Source organism: Rhinolophus sinicus, chromosome 12 (assembly GCF_057876585.1).
Source record: "Rhinolophus sinicus isolate RSI-liver-muscle chromosome 12, RSI-T2T, whole genome shotgun sequence".
Classification (NCBI taxonomy): Eukaryota; Metazoa; Chordata; class Mammalia; order Chiroptera; family Rhinolophidae; genus Rhinolophus; species Rhinolophus sinicus.
Genome location: NC_142512.1, coordinates 55,265,588 through 55,284,800, shown reverse-complemented (window position 1 = coordinate 55,284,800; position 19,213 = coordinate 55,265,588). Strand labels below are relative to the sequence as shown.

The 19,213-nt window shown below is 58.5% G+C and overlaps 1 protein-coding gene across 14 annotated transcripts in view; it reads left to right on the top strand.

Annotated features, from left to right (window-relative positions):
* RBFOX3 (RNA binding fox-1 homolog 3) overlaps positions 1 to 19,213 on the top strand; it is a 362,978-nt gene that overhangs the window by 285,552 nt on the left and 58,213 nt on the right. For 2 of the 14 annotated variants that reach the window (XR_012492316.2, XM_074320478.2), the window contains exon 1: positions 8,259 to 8,786. The exons of 6 other annotated variants lie outside the window; for them this stretch is intronic. Coding sequence is in view for 6 of the 8 variants with exons in the window: in XM_074320478.2 (XP_074176579.1) it covers positions 8,682 to 8,786 (105 nt within the window). In the remaining 2 variants the exon portion in view is untranslated. Of the gene's footprint in view, positions 1 to 8,226; positions 8,787 to 19,213 lie in introns of those variants that run through there. 6 more of the 14 variants (XM_074320477.2, XM_074320481.2, XM_074320476.2 and 3 more) reach the window with 6 other exon arrangements.

Here is a 19,213-nt window from a genome sequence, read left to right as displayed (position 1 = left end):
AAAGGCTGGGAGCTGCTAAGAGCAGCACAGGGCCCTCAGCTGGCTGCCAACTTCCCCAAACCTCCTTGCCAGTGAATTCTCAGAAACCTCATGCCTTGGAACTGGAGAGTTGTGTAGGTGCCAAAACAGCGCTGGACCCCAATGCTAGAGTAGATCAGGAAAGAGTAGGGCTTCTCCCCTCCAGGAGCAAGAGGGAGCAGGAGAATGGGGGAGCACCAGGGGTGTGGCCTCCAGAATAGCCTCATGCCTATGTGAGGACATGTTCCCACACCTTCTCGCTTGCCCTGCCCTCAGAGTCTAAGAAACACAGCAGTGTTCAGTGGACAGCAATTCCCACCGCCTGCCTGGTGTGCTTTAAGCTGCCGGGCAGGGCTGACGCTGGCCAGGGTCCTGCCGGCCCCTCTCCTCCTTGCCCTGGCTCAGTCCCCTAAAAGCCTGAGAAAGGAGCTCATACTTGGCCTCTGTAATCGTGGGTGTGTGGGGAGGTGAGTCGGCAGGTAAATGTCTGTTCCTGGTTTCCTGGCAGACAAGCTTGTTCCTTCCTCTATGAGTCCTGGGACGAGTTCAGTTCCCATGAGTCTTCATTGGAAGAGCCTCCCACCCCCACCTCCAACCTCCCACCGCCAGCCACCTCCTTGCTCCATCGCTCAGCTCCTGTCTGTAGCTTGGCACTGGCCCCCTGACACAGTGCCCCGCCTCCCCGGGGCCATGGGCTTTGCCAGGACAGCACTGTCTCGCTGGGCCTTTGTTGTCTAAGGCCCCTAATGAGCTTTTAATGAGCTAATGCTTTGGTTAGGGGACATGAAGGGGAAGGGGCAGAGCTGAGTGCCACTCGGCTTCCTGAGGCCTTGAGGTTGCCTATTTAGCCAGCTGGTGCTGAGGCTGGGACCAGAGGCAGAGCTTGTTCCAGAGTCTCAGGTTGGTTCCGAGTTTGGAGGACCTGACTTTCACAGTCCTTGGGCTCAGGCCATGCCCTGGCCATCCCTCCCTCTCTACAGAGCTTCCCTGGGTCTGTCCCCTGTGGCATCTCCTCACCCAGGGCTAAAGGAAGGGACAATGGTTTCTCTGTTAAGTGAGATTTATTTTCATTGGTGGCCAAATGAAGAGCCCAACTATTTCAGTTGCTGTCTTTAAAAAGAGGCAGGGAGCCCGGGATGGGCCCTGGCTGCCTCCATCCCCAGCAGCTCAGACCCATCTCCCTGTGCATGAAAGAACCCCTTCCCGTAGCTCTCTGCTTAGGGTCCCTGAATGCTGTGTTTCTTTGGTTTAATTCTAACTGAAGTTGACACACATTCATGCTGGTCACAGCAATGGGAGATTCCCAAGCTGCCACCACGTCACGCACGGTTGTCCTTTTCTGACACCCTGAAGCAGGCAATGCTATTGTTGGAGCACCAGCCTTGTTCTACATGTTCTGGTGGGTGACCCCCAGCCCCTCCTGGGAGTTAGAGTGACATTGGCATCAGCTGCTAGTCCAGGGTCCCCCTTGGCACGCCTTAAAACTTTCCCCCTTTGAATCAAATTAAGGTGGAAAAGGTTTGTGTGCAACACAAGGCAGAATTGCTTGACAGTCAGGGTGATAAAAACCTGAATGGGCTCCCCAGAGAGATGTCAGGGTCTCTCTCAGTGCAGTGTACCAGGAAAGAAAGAAAAAAAAAAAGACGGCGCCTGTCCCTGAAGGCTCGTGACTGCCAGCTAGAAGGCAGAGGACTGGACAGTACGATCCCAAATTCTCTTCCAGTTCCATCGCCCAAGACACGAGCGCGCTTGTCTGCTGTAGGGTAAGGAGCGGCTGGAACTGTCCCTGGTGCTGGAGGGCAGTAAGGAACGACTGCCAGGTCCATTGTAGTGCTCAGGAGAGCTGCCCTGGCCGGGCTGCATGGAGTGGTGGGCTTCCCTTAGCCCCAGAACCTCTGCCAGTCATAGACCTGTAACACGAGCCCTGCCCTGGCATGAGCTGAGGCTGTCGTCTGTCCCGTCGGCACTAGGGACCCGGCCATCCAAGGGCATTTCATCTGTGAGCCAGGCCGAGCTTGCATCTCTGTCTCCAAAGCAAATACACCAACTTCCTGTGCCTCTCGGGGCTCTTTCTTCCCCATGGTCATTTGTGGCCTTGGCACAGGGCACCGTGCAGACATGCACAGATTTCGGTGGGACAGGAGGGCTCCCGGCCGTGGGCCAGGCCCACTGTGGGGTGCGGATCCGGGAAATGAGCAGCTCGTGGCAGATGAGCTGGGCGCCCCGCAGAAGGGCTTCCTCCGTCCAAGAGCAGCTCAGCTCCTCGTCTTGGCTTCATCAGAGGGTTCAGCAACCCTACTGAGTTCTCTCAACCTCCTGCCTAATGAGAAAGAGGAAATTCGAGATAATTGCCGTGCAGACCGAGCAGCGGTGTGATTAGTAAATGCCCAAGCTATTGCAAATGACGATCACATTAACAGATTCGGTTTCGGGTTGATCCTGTTAGGAAAGAACGCCAAGGGCTAATGACGAGGACGCTGGCAGGAGCGCACGGGCCAAGTGCCGCTGTGGACGGAGGGGAGCGAAAAGGCTCACGTGAGTCTCCGGGCAGGAGGCTTGTTTCCAGCCTAAAGTCTGCCCCTCGCTAGGTGTGTGACCTTGGGCCACCTCTGTGATCCCAGAAGTGTCATCATGTACCAAATGGGCATCATTCTACCTTCCCGTCTACCTTGTAAGGATTACGTGAGATGAAACATGTCCAGGCGCGTTGAAAAGGTTAGGAAAACACTGAGCAAATGCAGGTACCGTTACACTTAGCAATCAGCAGTGACGATAGAAAAAACTCCAATAATCCATCCCCGGCTTCCCTTTGTTCCCCCTCATCCTGGGCAGTTTAAGCAAACAGTTGAGCTCTTAAGGCTCTAACGGTGCCTGCCCCCCTTCCTCCTCTGGCCAGCATCCTGAATGGTGGCTTGGCCACAGCTGGCACCGGAGAGCACAGAGCTGTTTCTCCAAGGCTCTCTGAGCCCAGGCTGCCTCCTTGCCAGGAGCTCATGGCCCAGATGCAGGCAGGAGCTTTGCAGGGCTGCAGCTGCCGAGCCTCTTACCCACCAAGCCCTGAGGTGGCACATCACAGTGCACTGATTTCAGATGTTCTTTGCTGCTCCGTGCTGAGCTGTCTCCCCCTTTCCAAAAGAGGAGAAGGGAGAAGTCTAGGGGCTCATTTAAAATAAATAAAGCTTGGCAAGAATGCTGAGTGGAAAAGCAGAGTGGAACAGCACCCACAGCCCCTTCTCTGAGGTCATCCCTCTGGCTCCCGGGCCCCAAGGGGAGAAGAACTTGCCAAAGAAAGATGTGCTTATAACTGCAACCCTGTGCAACTTCTGGTTCGGGCCGTATATCTCGAGTGTGCCCTTTGCTTTCAGTCTCCCTATATTTATTATGTTTAATTTTGCTGGGACGTGGTTGTAAGTGAGACGGATGGACCCGAATGTGGCTGGCAAACGCCTCTTAATTAAACAGATAAATAAACTTCCTTTGCACGCAGATTTTTACTTTTGCTGCAGTGTCTGCTGGGGCCAGGGGGACAGCATCGGTGGGTGACAGGCCCCCACTGAGCTGGAAGGTGGGTGCTGGCCCTGGCAGCCTGGGCCAAGCCTGGCTTTCTCTCTGCATTGCCGAGTACTTGGTAGCTCAGGGATGCAGAGGGCCCGGGTGGGGAGCACCCCCAGCGCCCCCTCCTCACAGGCCTGACCTGAAGGGGAGGCTCTGGCCAGTGTGAGTGGGCCCTCTGCTGGACGCCTTTAGTGTGGCCTGGTCACCTGGGGCAGCTCCCATCCTGTCTTTGCAATTCGCCTTGCAAGGGCTCCTCTGCCAACGTTTCTGCTCTTCTGGGAGAATTGGACACACCAGGATGAAGCCAAAACAGCCCCCCACTCCCAGGACAGGGAAGCTACCACCTTTGGGAATCTGAGGGGTTCCTGTATTTTTCAGGAAGGCCAAAGAGCTCCCCGTCCTCTATCTGACATCCCCCCAACAGTATGTTGGCGGCGTCCCAAGCAGCCCTGAGCTTGGAGCTTTCTCCTGACTCTACTCCTGTCCCCTTAGCTGTGGAAGTGGGGCATGAATTCCCCTGGGAGAGTGTTTGGAGATGTGGGCATCTGGTTAGTTCACATAAAAGAGGCTTCCTGGGTAATCCCCCCACACACACACACACACTGAGCTATGCCCACCCTACGTGGAGATGCTACTCCTGCCTCCCTAGTTCCCCAGCGCTCATGCCCTGCCCTCTGCCAAATACCCTGAGGCCGGGGCAGGGAGGTCTGGCTCTGCTGGAAGCACGGAGCAGACTGTCTTTATAGATTATGGCCCAGCTGCAACCGGAGACGGTGAGCTCACCCCCGTCCTGGGACGCCTGTGCCAGGCTCCACACTGTCCTCTCTGTGTGGGTAAAGCCTGAAGATGCCAGCCTGAGCACTCGGAAGGGGAGAAATGGGCAGGCCCATGAGTCACTCAGCCCCCAACCCACCTCCCCTAGAGGGGCCACAGAGCTTCCTGTTTCCCCTCAGGAATACAGCCTTGGGAATTGCCAGAGGATGGGGGTGGGGGTGTTGTCATAGGCAACACTCCCCCAAATCATTTGGCCGCAGAACCGCCCACCTTTTTAAAAAAACACAGGCCATTTGAAACATGTTCTGGCACAAGCTCTGTAAGGGTGACTGTCATGTCACCATTGCACAGAGGTACACACCACAAAGATTGAGGGTGTCTGCAAGGCTCTGTGTGCCTGGGTCTCTCAGGTCAGGTGGGAAGAGCAGGCCCTGCCCTGCCCTGCCCTGCCCTGCGAGGAGGGGGGCCGGTGCCTGCAGCCAGCAGGGCCTCCTCAGGAAAGGTGACCCACGGTGGGGGCAGGAAGGATCCAGGAGATCTCCAAAGCCTGGGAACCATCTGGACCTTTTGAGGTGCCTCCTGCCTGATATTTATAGTGGTGCCCAGGAGCGCAGAAATAATTACAGCTCAGTTCCTGCCTCCCTAACAAGGCCCTTCTCAGATTCAGGGCGAATGGGATATTTTTTTCCTTGGCTCTTTTTTTTAAGTAGTGAATATCAGCACTGGATTGACAGCTCTTCTCAGCTCACATACTTCCTTCACCCCAGAAGCGGGGGCAGCTGCGTACGGGGGCCCGGGCTTCCCCCATCTGCCACTCAGGGCCACCCAGCCTGGCCCAGGAGGCACCGGGGCTCGGACCGCTGTGAGGGGTCTTCGGGACCTGAGGAACGTCGTACCCCCTAGTGTAATGCGCCACCCTCACACCAGGCACTGGAGGTCCGAGGTGAGGTGGCGAGGTCCCCGACAGTGAGGATGGACAGTCAGTCACGGTGGACATGGCCCAGGAGCCCTGTCGGAACACAGAGCATTCTTCTTTCTCCTGCCGTCCGTGGACAAGGGACAGCCACAGGCGGTGTCCACCCAGGGGCACCCGTCCTTCTGCAGCAGCCTTGCTCCGCCTTCACTTCCTGTGCTTCCTGGACCCTCCAGCAGCTGTGGCCAACTCAGCTTGGGGACAAGCCCGGAGCAGGGCAGTGGCAACCACACTCATCCCTGCCAGGAGCCATTCCAGGCCCTGGGAGGGTACTATGAGCCAGCCAGCAGGCTCTGTTCCCTCATGACACCCGATTCTCGAACGGGAGACCGAGAGGAGACCAGACGGGCTGCAGGGTTTTGCTGGCCTGTGGTCTGACCCGCCAGTCACCTCCTCATGCACAGAGGCCCCCCTCAATTTGCCAGGTAGTAACTGGCTTCTAATGGAACTGATAAGCCCAGGCACCTCTGTGAGGTGTTCACACGCGCTGTTCAGGCCCTTTTTGAGGACGTTTTCTTTCTATTGTTTTGCTGTTCTCAATCTCCCCGGCACCGGGGTGCGATTAGCTGGCTGATGGAGGCAGGTGTCTATACATGCTCCTGGTCCTGACGCTGTGGAGGTGAGGCCTGAAGCGGGGTGGCTGGGCTGAGAGGCCCATGGATGAGCAGGTGCCAGGCTGCTGGAAGAGATACTGACCCTCAGGCTGGCATTCTCAGGGGTCCCTCTAGGAAACCTTCCCTGACCGAACCCCAGGCCTAAGCTCACCTCCGATTTCAGCTCCCACAATCTTGGGCTCTCATAGCTCTCAGCACAGTAGGCTGCAGTCTTGGTTTGCTGGCTTGGTTTCTCCACCAGACAGTGAGCTCACTCCAGGACAGAGAACTTTGTCTCTACAGCACCTGGTGTACAGTGGGTTGTCAGTGAGAAAAAGCAGGAGAGTCAGCTCTAAGAGAGTCTGCTATGTGTTAAGCACTATTTAGGATTCACTCCCAAATCCTCTCGTGGGTAAAGCGTTGATCTCAGTAGATGTGTGGTAACTACGGGCAATTAATGAGTGAAGGATTCCCAGGCAGGGTGAATTCAGAGCCCAGGGCTGAGGGTGAGTGTTACATGGCTGCCCCAAATTCCAGGGCGTCCTCCAGGGAAGGAGCAGCAGGGCAGCAATGACTGACAGGGACTGGGACAGAAGGGGAGGGCAGACTTCTGGAACAAGAGGGCCGAGCTGCACACCTTGAGGGTAGGAGGTCAGCGGGGCTGCCCATATTCTTGAGGCTGGGGCCACTCGGGGTGCCACACTCCCCAGGAGAGCCTTCTGCAAAGTCTTGGCTTGCAAATGCTGTACCCAGCCGGGTGCTCCTGCCCCAGACACCCGTACCTCTGTGCCAGGCCCGCACCCCTATCTTAGGCTGTAGGGGCGCCTCTTCTGGGAGACCAAGTTAATAACCCATCCATCTTGAAAGCAGCTGGCGGCCTCTGCAAGTCCATAGTCAAGCGTCCCCACCCCTCCTCTGTGCCAGCGCCACCCCTGGGGGCATCACGAACTGGAATTCCAGAAAAAGTCAGGCAGGTGCAGCTACCTGGCAAGGTGGGTCAGCTCTCCCCCTGCAGTCTCTGCCTCCCCATGTCACACCCCTTTCCCTCGCAGAGAAAGATGAACTGGAGGCTGCCTTGCGGGGGTGACATGGGGTGCCTGCGAGAATGGTGTCCAAGGGGCAAACACCGGCCTGCTGAGCACGTTCCCACACTGCTTGGAGGGAGCCTGTGGGCAGCCTCTCCAGCCTCCTTGTTGCACCTTCCTGAGTGGCCCTCATCTAGCGAGGACAACAAGACATGTCCGACAAGATCTAACCACCTTCTCAGGGTGGATGCAGAAACCCAAGCCCAGAGAGCACAAGTGTCTTTCCTAAGATCACCCAGCATGTGAAGGGGGCCTCTGACTCCCAGGCTGGTGGTCTTCCCATCACCAAGTGGTCCTGGCCCTGCTTCCCTCAGAGTGGGGCTTGCTCTCCAAAGTGAGAAGAGGGGACTCACAGGTGCCTTTAGGTAGGACAGGTGAGTCCAGAATTACTACTGCGTAGGTATCTGGGATTCGCCCCTGTGGTAGCAGAAGTATGCGTAAGTGGGGTGAGTGGTTGGGTCTGCCCCCTGTTGTCTCTCCCTCTAACCATGGTGAGCAGCAGACTGTCCCTCTCACAGCCAAGCTTACTTGTGTCTGGTCCTGGTAAACTGAGTTTGGCCAGTGGGCATCTGGCGAGTGTGACTGCATGGCAGGCCTGTGGGTGTGTGTGGCTGGTGAAGCTGCAGACTTCTGTGCACACACCTGGCTCAGTTTCGGGCAGAAGCACTGACTGGGGTCTGCATGGGTACCTGCCACTCCTGCCCCACTGATGTGTGCACACAGCGCTCAGTGTGTGCGGCTGTGGGGAGGGGCGGATGAATTGTAGCACTGCCCTTCGCCCCCCCCCCCACCCCCATATTAAGTATCCACAAGACTGTGCCTGTGGCAGGTACCGGGTGTAAATGGGCTTTGGGGCCCAGTGGGAGGGCAGGAGAGGCTCCCAGAGCCTCCAGCTGGGTTTCCGAGCCCTGGACAGCGGGGAGAAGCGCTCCCCGGCGCGGAAGCCTCTGCGTAGATGCCCTCATTACATCACCGACATCCCCACCAGCAGGCCGGCCTCCCTTAGGAGAGGCGCTTCTGGGAACGCCGAGCGGGACCAAGCGCCTTCCGGTGCGGCCGCTCCTTCTCTCAGCAGCGGCCGGCGGGCAGATTCTAGACCCCAAACCCGGGGGCAGTCGCTGGATTGAGGGGGAGGAGGGCAGCGCAGGGGCCATTGGAGGGTGCGGGGGCTGGCCGCCCCGGCGCCGGCGGGCGAGGGGTTAAGTGTGGGATCAGCTGTTGTGCGGTCGTTCCGGATTCTCTTCCCTCCGCGGGGCTCTGTTTGATGTTGGAGTACGCCAGGGACTCCCCCTCCCACCGCTACACACGCGCGCACACGCGCACACTCGCACACGCACCACTCTTTGCAGACAGGGCTCCGGTGGCTCCAAAGTGACTGACTCCCTCCCCCGCTCCCCCTCATCCTCTCGCGCATAGATCCTCTCTTGCCATATTCTCGCGCGCGCTCTCCAGCATCCCCGCCCGGGCAGGGGAGCACCGGGCAGAGGCGCGCCGCTTTCCTTCCATGCCTCCCTCTTAAGGAGAGCCGGGGGGGAGGGGAGGGCCGGAGGAGGAAGAGGAGGAGGAGACCGAGAGGGCGCCCGGGAGGCAGGGCGCGCGCACACACAGAGGGACGCGCTGAGGGTGCGAGCCGCGCAGCGAGCGCAGAGCTGCCTCGGCCACCGGGCGCCCCCCTGCCGCCCCATGCTGTGCTCCATGGCGAACTCGGGCTGCCTCCTGCTGTCCAACTCCGGCAGCATGCTCCCGCACTCCGTGCCCTGCCCGCCCGCCTTCCTCTACCTCCAACAGGTAAGCGGCCCCCGGGCCCTGCCGGGCCCGGCCCCCCGCCCGGCGCACGTGCGCCCCGCCCCACCGCCCACACCCGCACTTGGCCGCCTCCACCTCACTGTTGGGGCCCCGCTGCGCTCCCCGCGTCATGGCGCCGGGGCCCAGTGCGGGGAGCTGCGCCCCTGTGCGGGGTCGCCTGGGGCACGCGCAGCACCCAGCGAGGGGCCGGAGTTTGGGGCGTCGCTCGCAACTTTTCCGTAGGCATGGGAGGGGTCGGCGGGCGGAGTCTCGAGGGAAGCCGGAGGGGAGGGGGCAGGGGTTCTCAGCGCCCTGGTCACTTTGGGGAACTTCGTGTCGGGCTGCAGGGGGCGCGGGGCGGGGAGCATGGCCCCTCTCCCGCGGAGTCAGGAAAACTGGGGGGGGCCGCGCGGAGGCGGCAGCGGAGGGGACGCCGAGCTGTACTGCAGCGGGGACGGCGCGCTGGGCCTCGGGGAAGGTGGGCCACCCGCCTGGTGGGGCCGGCTAGGGAGGCCCCGGGAGCCCCAGCAGGAAGGGGGCTGGGGCCAGACTTTTGCAATCGGCGGGGCTGCGCAGGAAGCTCGGGTTGATGAGGAGGACGGGGAACCAAGCGATCTGAGCCCCCACGTCCCCAGGACACTACACCGGGACTTGCGCACAGAAAAATCAGCGGCCGCCTGCCCGCTGCCCCGGTGTGGGGGGCAGGGGTCCGGCGGAGTCAGCGAGGGCTCAGGGGAGTATTGGGAACTGACTGGGGATTCCCTTGCCTCCCCCAAACCCCTTGGCTTCCTGGGGCTGCGGTTCCGGTGCCACTTAGGCCAGAGCCTGCAGGGGCTGCAGTACCCTGCCTCACCCACCTTGGCTGCCCATGTCTCCAGGCCTGTGCTCCCTCCCATCTTCCCTCCCTCCCTCCATCTCTCCTTCCCTCCTTCCTTCCCTCCCTCCTGGCTCTGTGGGGCTGCCTTCTTTATCTGTAGCACCCCTCAACCTCTGTGCTGGGCCTGCTGGGGCCTGGGCAGCTGCTTGGAGAGACCTGGAGCTTGAAGGGAGGAGGCAGTCAAGCTGGAGAGCTTCAGGCTGACCGTCCTGGGCCTGCCCCGCCCAGCAAGAGGGTTCCCAGAGCACCAGGTCTGCACCCTGGGCTGGGTGTGGAGATGGGAGGCAGAAGGTGGGGGTGCCACCCAAGGTGGCAGAGTCAGGCCAGGCCTCTTGTCTCAGTGGACGTGTCTCCTCTGCCTCCCCCATGTGAATGTCTGAAGGGAGGGACACCGAGTGTGTTTCTTGTAGAGGTTCCAGGTGGGGCTGGGCCTCTGGATGGTGGGCTCTTGGCTTTTTGTGCCCGTTGGGCTCTCCAGAGGTGACTCAGGAGCTGTGGACACGACAGACAAAGCTGGGCCCTCAGAGCTGGGCCAGGCCCCGGCCGCTGGGCTGATGGGCTGATGGGCCCTCAGGTTGGCCCCTTACAAGGATCCACGTAGCGGGAATTGCCAAACATGTCGGCAACTGCAGAGAAGAGGGACTACACAATGGTCAGGAGCGGAGGGTGGCTGGGATCAGCCCTTGGTCTCACAGTCCCTAGGACCACCTGTGACATCTGGGCGGTCCTGGACACAGCTCAGTGGCAGCAAGAGCCACTGAGGGGCCCCCAGACCCACAGGCAGGCAGACATCCAAGCTCAGACCCAGGCTGACTCCCAGAATTCGCCATCATCATTTGCGCTACAGACTGTCTGGGGGGGGGGGGGGGACCTGGCAGATCAGCTTTCCTGCTCCTCCCAAATTTCCAGGAGTCGCTTGAGGACCTTGTGGATAGGGACAGAGAATCTGCATTTCTGTCAGGCTCCCGTTGAAGTCATGGAGCGGACCTCTCAGGTATCGAGGAGGTGCCCCACCCCACCTGGCAAGAATGCCCTGGGCCACAGGAAGAGGCTCCAGGTTCCGTAGGCAGGTACAGGATTGGAGCCGAACCCACAGCGTGTTGGCTGTTTAGGCAGGTCAGTTCATCTCTCCGAGCCCACCCCAGGATGCGCAGGTGGTTCCTCTGAGAGAGCGCCAGCGCCTGCAGACGTCTCCGGCTCGGTTACATGAGGTGGCAGTGAGCCTCCACAGAATGCCGAACAGCGGCGCTGTCTTGGGATGAAGGCCCCCGATTCCTCCAGGGCAGGGTGAATGCATCCCCAATGGGTGGCATTTGGAGTTTTCTGTAGGGGGCCATGGGAAGGCGAACAGTCCGCCAGTGAGCCATCCCCTTCCAAATGGGCGGCAACTGGGAGAGCTACAGCGTGCCCGTCGGGCCAGGCTTTGAAGCACCCCGTTTCCTTGGCAGCTGTCTCTTTCTAGATGAGGTCCTTGCTCTGAAAGGGGACCAGTGTCGCCCCTGCCCTGCGCTGGCTACAGTGATAACCGGGAACAACAGCCTCAGCCAGGGCCAGATGTGGGGGGATCTCAGCGGGCTGGGTGGCCGTGTGTCTCCTCAGCAGGCTGGAAAAGATCTAGAAGGCAGCCATTTCCTGGCTATTTGTGGGGCACGATATTATAGGAGCACACACAGCTCTGTTGGTCCAAGGCTGATACAAAATAAATAATGCCATTTAGTTCGGGACTCAGGTTGTCCCACACCACCTCTGGAGTGAGACAGGCGCCTGTGTCCCCTGGAAGTGGAGGCCACATGGGGAGGAGCCCAGGGTGCCCACAGCCAGGCCTCCAGAATCTGAGCTGGCCTGTTCTGCGGGCCCCGCGGAGGGTGGCAGAGACTCTGCGTGAGCGAGCCCTGGCGCCATATGTAGGCTGTGTATTCAGTCTCAACAGCACGTTTGATAACGGGAGCGAGAGACGGGAAATCAAGCAAGACAAGAGATGGGGTTTGCGGCACATTAAGATGCAGTGTTTAGACAGGCCAGCTTTTGAAACACAGAGTCTTTGGAACTGGAAATTAGAAGATAAAACCCCAACTGATGGAATTCCATTCTCTCCATGAAAGCATCCCCTTTCCTGCTCCCCGGCTGGACCCGAGTGTGCTGAGAACCGGCTGTGTCCCTCCAAGACAGCAGCTCTGTAATTAATTAGAGGTGCTTGTTGTCAGGCGTCCCTCCTGTCAGCCTCTCAGCGGTGCTGGTATTTTTTAGTTCTGACCATAGGTGGGACGACTTCCGGTCACCCAAGCCCGGGAGACATCCAGCTGCAGTTTGGGCCGAGGCATTTAAGAGCTCACCAGAGCCGTCCCAGGCCTCAGGGTGCACCCCGAAAGGCCTGGCCTTGGTTTCTCCACCTGCCCGGCCCACGTAGGGGCCCTGGCTCCCTATGGGCCCTTGGCACCCTTTCAGGGCCCTGGTCCCCCCACATCTGGCCCTAGGCACATCCTGGGGTGGGACACAGAGGCTGTTGTCCCTGGTGCATTGTGGCCAGCAAGGGGTGGGGACAATACTGGTCACCTTTCAGAGCAAGACGGATCTCGTCTGGAAATTCAGGACATCAGCAAGACTCCCTGGGAGGCCCTTGCCTGGTCTCCAGCAGAAGAAAGTTGTAGAGAAGGGGAGGAAACTCCCAAGCCCACAAAACAGGGTTTTGTCACGGTAATTACTTATTATTAAGCTGCAGCGCCCTATAAAAGAGAATCTTATCACTGCATCTGATTACAAAGCTGGGAAATTGCTCCGAGGAGAGGTATCTAAGTGCCCAAAGTTTTGCTGAAAGGAGCCTTGGTGATGGGGGGTGGGGTCTGAGCTGGCGGGGGGCTGAGCTGGCAAGAGGCGGGCTGGTCGGAGAGGCCCCAGCCCTGGGGAAGCTGCACACCTGGGGCCCTCCTGAGGGCTATGTTGAGATTCACTGGGAAGCCCTGTGCTTACTACTAATTGTTCTCTTCGGGGTGGCCTGCTGCTAATCACAGGCACCGTTAATAAGGATTAATTAGCAGAGCAAAGGTGACACTGTGAGAATACACTGTGAGAATACACTGTGGGCATTTAGCCTTCCTTCCCTCCTGGGCCTCGGTGAGTCCAGGAACCCCGCCTGAGACACGCTTGCACCCCGGGGGACGACTGCGCACAGCACAGGGTGTCTACCACGTGCCACTGAGTCTGGTCCGTTGGCCGGGGCCACGTCCTGTGCACGGAGAATTTAACCAGACAAGTAGTTGAGGTCCCATGACCCTCTCTAAATTTGAGCCACCTGGTCAAGGGGCCCTCCTCCCATCCCCCACCCCCGCCGGGGATCCCTGGGGACCAGCACAGGTTTAGGTGCCTGTGCCTCTAGAGGTCCGTTCTTACCATGAGCCACTTCACCCTGGCACCCTTTGGTTGCCCAAGTAGCCCAGTTATTTCTGTGGGTTCTTCCCTGGTTGTCGGTCTTTGGCAGTTTATGTTCTAGAATCTGTTGAGGGTTCATGTGCATTTTACAGGTGAGGAAACCGAGGCACAGAGGTTAGGTAATGTGCTAACTCATAAAGCCGCTGGTGAGCAGAGCCTGGATCGAGCCCAGGCAGCCAGACCCTGGAACTGCGGCTCAGGTTGGCCTCGTCCTGGTGAGTGGCGGGCACTCGGGAAGTTCTGTTCTCCAGCCACTTTCTCGGCCATGCGCAAAAGAGCAGTGACTCAGCTGCATCCCGCATGGCTTAAACTCTCTCGGCTCCCCTGCCGTGTCTTATCCAGGTGTCCCGACACCCCACCACGTTTCCACGATCCCTTTTGGGTTGGGGAATGTGGGAATGGCCTGCCTCTGAAGCCCTTGCCCTTGCGTCCTGTCTTGTCGCATCTTGTTCCGTGGGGTGAGTGGGCTTCTCTGAGGAGCCTGGAGCAGGGAGCTTCATCTGGCTGGACGCGTGAGAACACGGGTGACGAGGATGGCATGGAGCGGTGGCCAAGATGGCGAGCCAGTCCTGGGCGTGGATGGAGGGCCACTTAGCACGGGAGCCTCAGGGTGTGCTTCTGTGTCCAGACCAGCAGAGTGAAGGCTGTACGGTCGGAGCCACCTCAGACCCCCAGTGCCCCGTGGGGCATCTCTGCCCAGAGGTGGGGTGCTCGGGGCTGCGGACAGTGTCCTCTGCCAGTGGGGCGTCTCCGAACCTGAGTGAGCACATCTGATGTGGACAGACGTGCGTGTCTCAGGGGTGGTCAGGGTGGTCACGGAGCCACAGGGCAGGTGCAGAGCAGCTGACCTCTCGTGATAGCGTTGGTAGGATTTTCCGGGCCCATTAAGGAGGCCTGCATCCACTTCTCGCAGTTATGGCTAATGACTAAGGCTCGAATCACATTCCCCGTTTCCCAGAATCAGCCATGCCCCCCGCACTCCAGAGACCCTGGCGGGTCCGCCCACACTGAGGCTCTGGGTTTTGTGGGATACAGAGAGGGCTCGTTCTGACCGTCCCACCCGTGGACCCGGGTGTGGTGGCTGAGTGGGTGGTGCTGGCTTTCCCCCTCCGCTCCCCCAGCTGTCTGGCTGGTAGGGGCAGAGGAGCCGGCATGGTGGGCATGGGGCATGAGAGGTCAGCAGAAGGCGGGAAGAATGCTACAGCCGGGCGCAGACTATGCCTGCGCCTCCCCCTCCCAGGCACGGCAGGCGCCCACTGCCCATCACACCAGCGGGGTGGGCGCTGAGCCTCACAATGTGGGAATCACAAAATGCCACCGTCCTTGGAGGAGACGAGGCTGAGATCCCAGCCCAAGTGCCTTCTGTCTCCTGTTCTCCATCCTGGGGACGTCTACCCGCAGGTGGCTCAAAGCAGACTGTCAGGTTCCTGAGGGAGGCCAGGGCTGGCAGGGCCTCAGGCCGGATCAGTCACCCCTGGGGCAAAGGCAGTGGTGCCATGCACAGGGCAGGTGTCAGGAGGAGGTCGGCAGCTCCTGGTTGTGTGGGACCCAGGGGGTCTCGGGGCCTCAGTCATCTGGGTGGGCTCTGACCCAGCCTGCTCGCTGAGGGCAGGGCTCGGCCAGCCACCCAGGGAAGCTGTCCCTGCCTCGCCCTGGCCGCTCCCCTCCCAGCCCTTGTTTCTGTGCCTCCAGCCTCTCCGCCTTCTTGTCAGTTGCTGCCCCTAGAATTTTCCATGCTGCTGAGCCTCTCCCGCCTTCCCTCCTGGCCTACTTTCTCTCCTCTCCCGTATTCATTTTCTCTCTGCTTCTCTCGTCACCCCTGACTCGCTCCCAGGAGATTCCAGCCCCTCCTCGTGCCCGCACTCTGGCCAGCCTTTGTGGCCCCCTTCGGCCCCCTCCATGGCCCGCCGGCCCCTCGACCAGATTGCTGAGTGGTTCCATCGGGCTGTGCTTACGTTACAAATGCATTTACTCAGGACGAGCAGGACGGACTCCAGCCTTTTATGTCACCAGTGCCACTGAGCATGGGCCTTAGTGTCCAGGCAGTGGGGTCCCCGCCAGCTGCAACAGAGACGGGCCGGCAGCCTGTGAGCGGCTGTGGGAGCAAACCCTGTCCCCTCGCCCAGGCCAGGAGTTGGGGGAGGGACAGGTAGGTCTTTGTACCCCTGGGGCCCTTGAGTAGCTCAGGGCGTTGATAAGAGGAAGAGGAGGTCAGTATCCCCGAGTTGTTTATGGAGCGGCTGTTGGTTCCAGGCTCTGCAGAGGCCCTGGGTTTAGGTTGGAAATAGAAGTGTCGTCCTGTGTTTCCTGGGACTCACAGGCCCAACTCCGCCACGGTAATTGGATCTCAGAGTGGCAGGGACATCTCTCCCTCTGTGGCTGTGAGGCTGTGTCCAGAACCTCCTGGGGTCAGAGGGGGAAGCCGGCCAGTGTCCCCCTTCCTGCCAGACTGCTGTGTCCAGGCCGCTGAGATGGGATTTCACATCTTCACTCCCTGCCCTCCAGAGGGCTGTAAGGGCTGCGGCGGCCCCTGCTTGCCTCCGAGCCCATACCTGCCCGTCACCACCAGCCCAGGCATGGTGTCCAGACCTGTGATCCCCCAGTGGGCAGCTCGGCTGTGCCCAGCAGGGTGTGTCAGCTCTGAGCATCTGCCCTTACAGAGCTTGTCCGGGAGCAGTGAGGGACCCGGGGTGGACATGTGGGAGAGGGCTGCTCCCTGGAACACCATGAGCAGGAAGGATGCTGCTTTATCACGCTCCTAGCCAGGAGTCACACCCTCTGCCAGTCAGCACCCACACCAGCTGTTCTGAGAGGTGCCCTCCCACACCAGCCTTGGGATGGCTGTGAGTCCTGCAGTCTCACCCTCAGAGCGTGGCAGGTGGGGGCAGACTCTGCCCTGGCCCCTCTGGTGACCAGCCCTGGGGCCTGGAGCACACTCCTGGTCTCTGGGGGCCTGTGTCCTTCTCTGCAGAGCAAGGATATGAATCCACAGAGGGCAGGGGCCTCAGGATTGAGCCCCGTGTCTCATGCCAAAGTGCCACTCAGCCGTTGTTGGTTCAGCCATGCCAGGCACCCCATGTGCGTCGGCCCCTCTGGGCACCCGCCCTGCCTTCACGGAGTTCTCACTCCAGTGGGAAGGGAGGCCATGGAAATCAACAGAAACACAGATAAGATTGCCAAATGCGAGAAGAGCAGTGAGGAAAGAGACGGGAGGTGGAAATGGATGATGCAGAGCGAGGGTCGGGTGTCTGGTCAGGGAGGTCCCCTGAGGGCAGAGAGGGCATGGAACCTGAGACCCAGAAGGCAGAGGAGCAGGGCCGTTCTAGGCAGAGGGACCAGCACTGCAGAGGCAAGGTCATAGGTCGCTGGGTCCCCTCATTCTGCTGCGCCCAGATCACGTCTCCCAGGACTCCGTCCCATGTAGATAAATGCCACCTGTATCTGCGTTGTTCCTCTAAAGGGGCAAGTGTGCATGTGCAAGTGAGACTTTGGACTCGTGTGTGTGTGCGAGTGTAGTTGTATATTGTATGTGTGCAAGTGTGTGTTGGTTGTGTGTTGTCTGTGTGCAGGTACGCAAATGTGGTCTGTATCCTGTGTGCGGAAGTGTGCGGGAAGGCAGAAGACAGCCACCACGACCGTCTCTGTCCCCAGGGAACCTAGCACTCAGTGTGTGGGAGGGTCCCCTAGTCTCTGTGGGAGGGTCCCCTAGTCCCCTTTACCTCTGCCTTCCGCCACCTGGCCAGGAGCAAGGCCCTCTTCTCCTGTTCTGGCCCCACCTCGTTTGCCTGTTTCTGCTGGTGGAGAAAGCAGGTTGGGACTCATAAGAAATTTGACCAAGAAATTTAGAGGAAACAAAAGGAAACGAGCGAAAGAAATACACAGGTCATGAGTCTATGAGCATCACCCAGACAGTGATTCTGAGATCAGGTCACTGCAGTGTCCCTGATGCGACACCCCCTCCCTGTCCTCAGGAGCCATTCCGCTTCAGCATGTGGTGTGTACAAACCTCAGTGCTTGGGTGGGGAGGTGGGCCCAGGAGGATCCATGGCAGAAACCAGTGTGAAAAACGATGCGGTCTCGGGTTGCATGGTGGGGCCGGTGGTGCACGCGGGGAAAGGCCTGGATTAGCAACCAGGCCTGTTCGGTTCTGGTCCTAGCTCTGCTGGACCCACCGTTCTCCTCTGAGCCTCATTCCTTGTCAGTAAATGAGCGAAGGGAACTGGGCCATGCTGCCCAGACCTGGAAGTGGGGTTAGCAACGGAGAGCACATGCGTGGGGATTTGTTCTGTCCCAGGTGTCTCTTTTTGTGGGAGAGGAAGGTATTGCCAAGTCATGGCATGTTTAGGAAGGGTGATTTCAACTGGGATCTCCTTCGACTGTCTTCAAAAGTCAGCAGGTTGGCGCATGAGGGAGAACAGACCTCCCCATCTGGACAGGAACGGAGGGTGGGAACGGGCAGCGGGTTTAAAGGAAAATCTCAAAGGACATTTCTGTCACCTCCCAGCTTGAGCACTGATTGTCACGTGCGGTGGTAAGTTCCATCACCAGAGGAGTTCAACAGAGGCTGGCTGGCTCTCTGTCTCAGAGGCTCGAGAGCAATGCTGTCTGGCAAAAATAGTCCAGCCAACAGGAAAGTTTAAATTTTCTAGTAGCCACTTAAAAAAAAGTGAAAAGAAGCAGATAAGGTGAATATCAAGAATACCTTTTCTTTAACCCACTATCAGGTGTCCAACCCACTATCATTATGCCAACATGTGGTCGGTATAAAGAAAGTCCTCATGGTGGAGTTTACATCGTGAAATCTGGAGTAGAGTCTGCACACGGCACGTCTTCATTCAGACCGGCCACATTTTAAGGGCTCAGAGCTCCCGTGGGGTCACGATTGACAAGCTGGGCAGATCTAGAACGTTTCCATTACCGCAGAACGTCCTGTGGGGCAGTGCAGCTCCAGGTCTCGCCTCTCAAAGTCCAGTCTGCAGACCAGGAGCACGGGGAGCCAGCTAGAAGTGCGGACCCCGGGCTCCCCAAATCTCCTCCGCCGGAATCAGCTGAAATGGGGGCAGTCATGCTGCTCTAGAACTTGGTGTGTTTCGGGGGGTGTGGACAGGCTGGCCTTGAGATGCCCCTGTGGCCACGGCCCTCAGAGCCCCAACATGCCCTCCAGGCACTGGCCTTGCACGCAGCCCCAGTGCCGGGCTACAGACAGGCGTGTCCGTGGCAAAGCGGGAAACCTCAGAAGCTTAGGGCGGTCGTTTTCTTCATAAAGATAAATCTTTCATGTTTTGTATATAAAAATTACCATTTTGGTTAAGTGACGGTGATAGCCTGCTATTCATTTTTCAAATGCCCTTATTTGGCAAAAATAAAAGGTTGGCAATTTGAATCGATCTCGCCCCCTCCCCTTTAAAAAAAAACATACGTTACTAAGTCATCCTCTTCAAAAGTCTGGAAACCGGTCATCTAACACAGAGATCGTTAGGCCAAATCGCCTGTGTTTATAAAAAGTTTTGTTGGCACATGGCCACATTCATTTGTTCACATGCCGTGTGTGGTGGCTTTCACGCCAACGCGGCTGAGTTGCGCCGTTTCAACAGAGACCCGATGGCCCGCAAAGCTCCAAACATTTGCTGGAAAAGTTTGCCAACCCCTGGTCCAAAGCAGCCCTTTCCATAAGCGGTGCAGCGGGTGGCATGTGTGATGCTGGATTTTCTAGCAGCCACTCTTCCCAAAGTGAAGAGAGATGAAATGTGTACTGATAATACCGTGTTTCCCCGAAAATAAGACCTTGCCAGACCATCAGCTCTAATGGGTCTTTTGGAGCAAAAATTAATATAAGACCCGGTCTTATATTATAGAAGACCGGATCTTATTATATTACATAAGACCGGGTCTTATAGTAAAATAAGACCGGATCTTATATTAATTTTTGCTCCAAAAGATGCAGTAGAGCTGATGGTCCAGCTAGGTCTTATTTTCAGGGAAACACGGTATGCTTTATTTCACCCAACCCAAAATATTTTCATTGCAACATTTCATCATGATTGAGTTGGTGGCCATTGTTTTTTCATGCTAAATCTTTGCAGTGCACTAGGCATTTTCCACTCACGGCCCATCACACATTGGACCG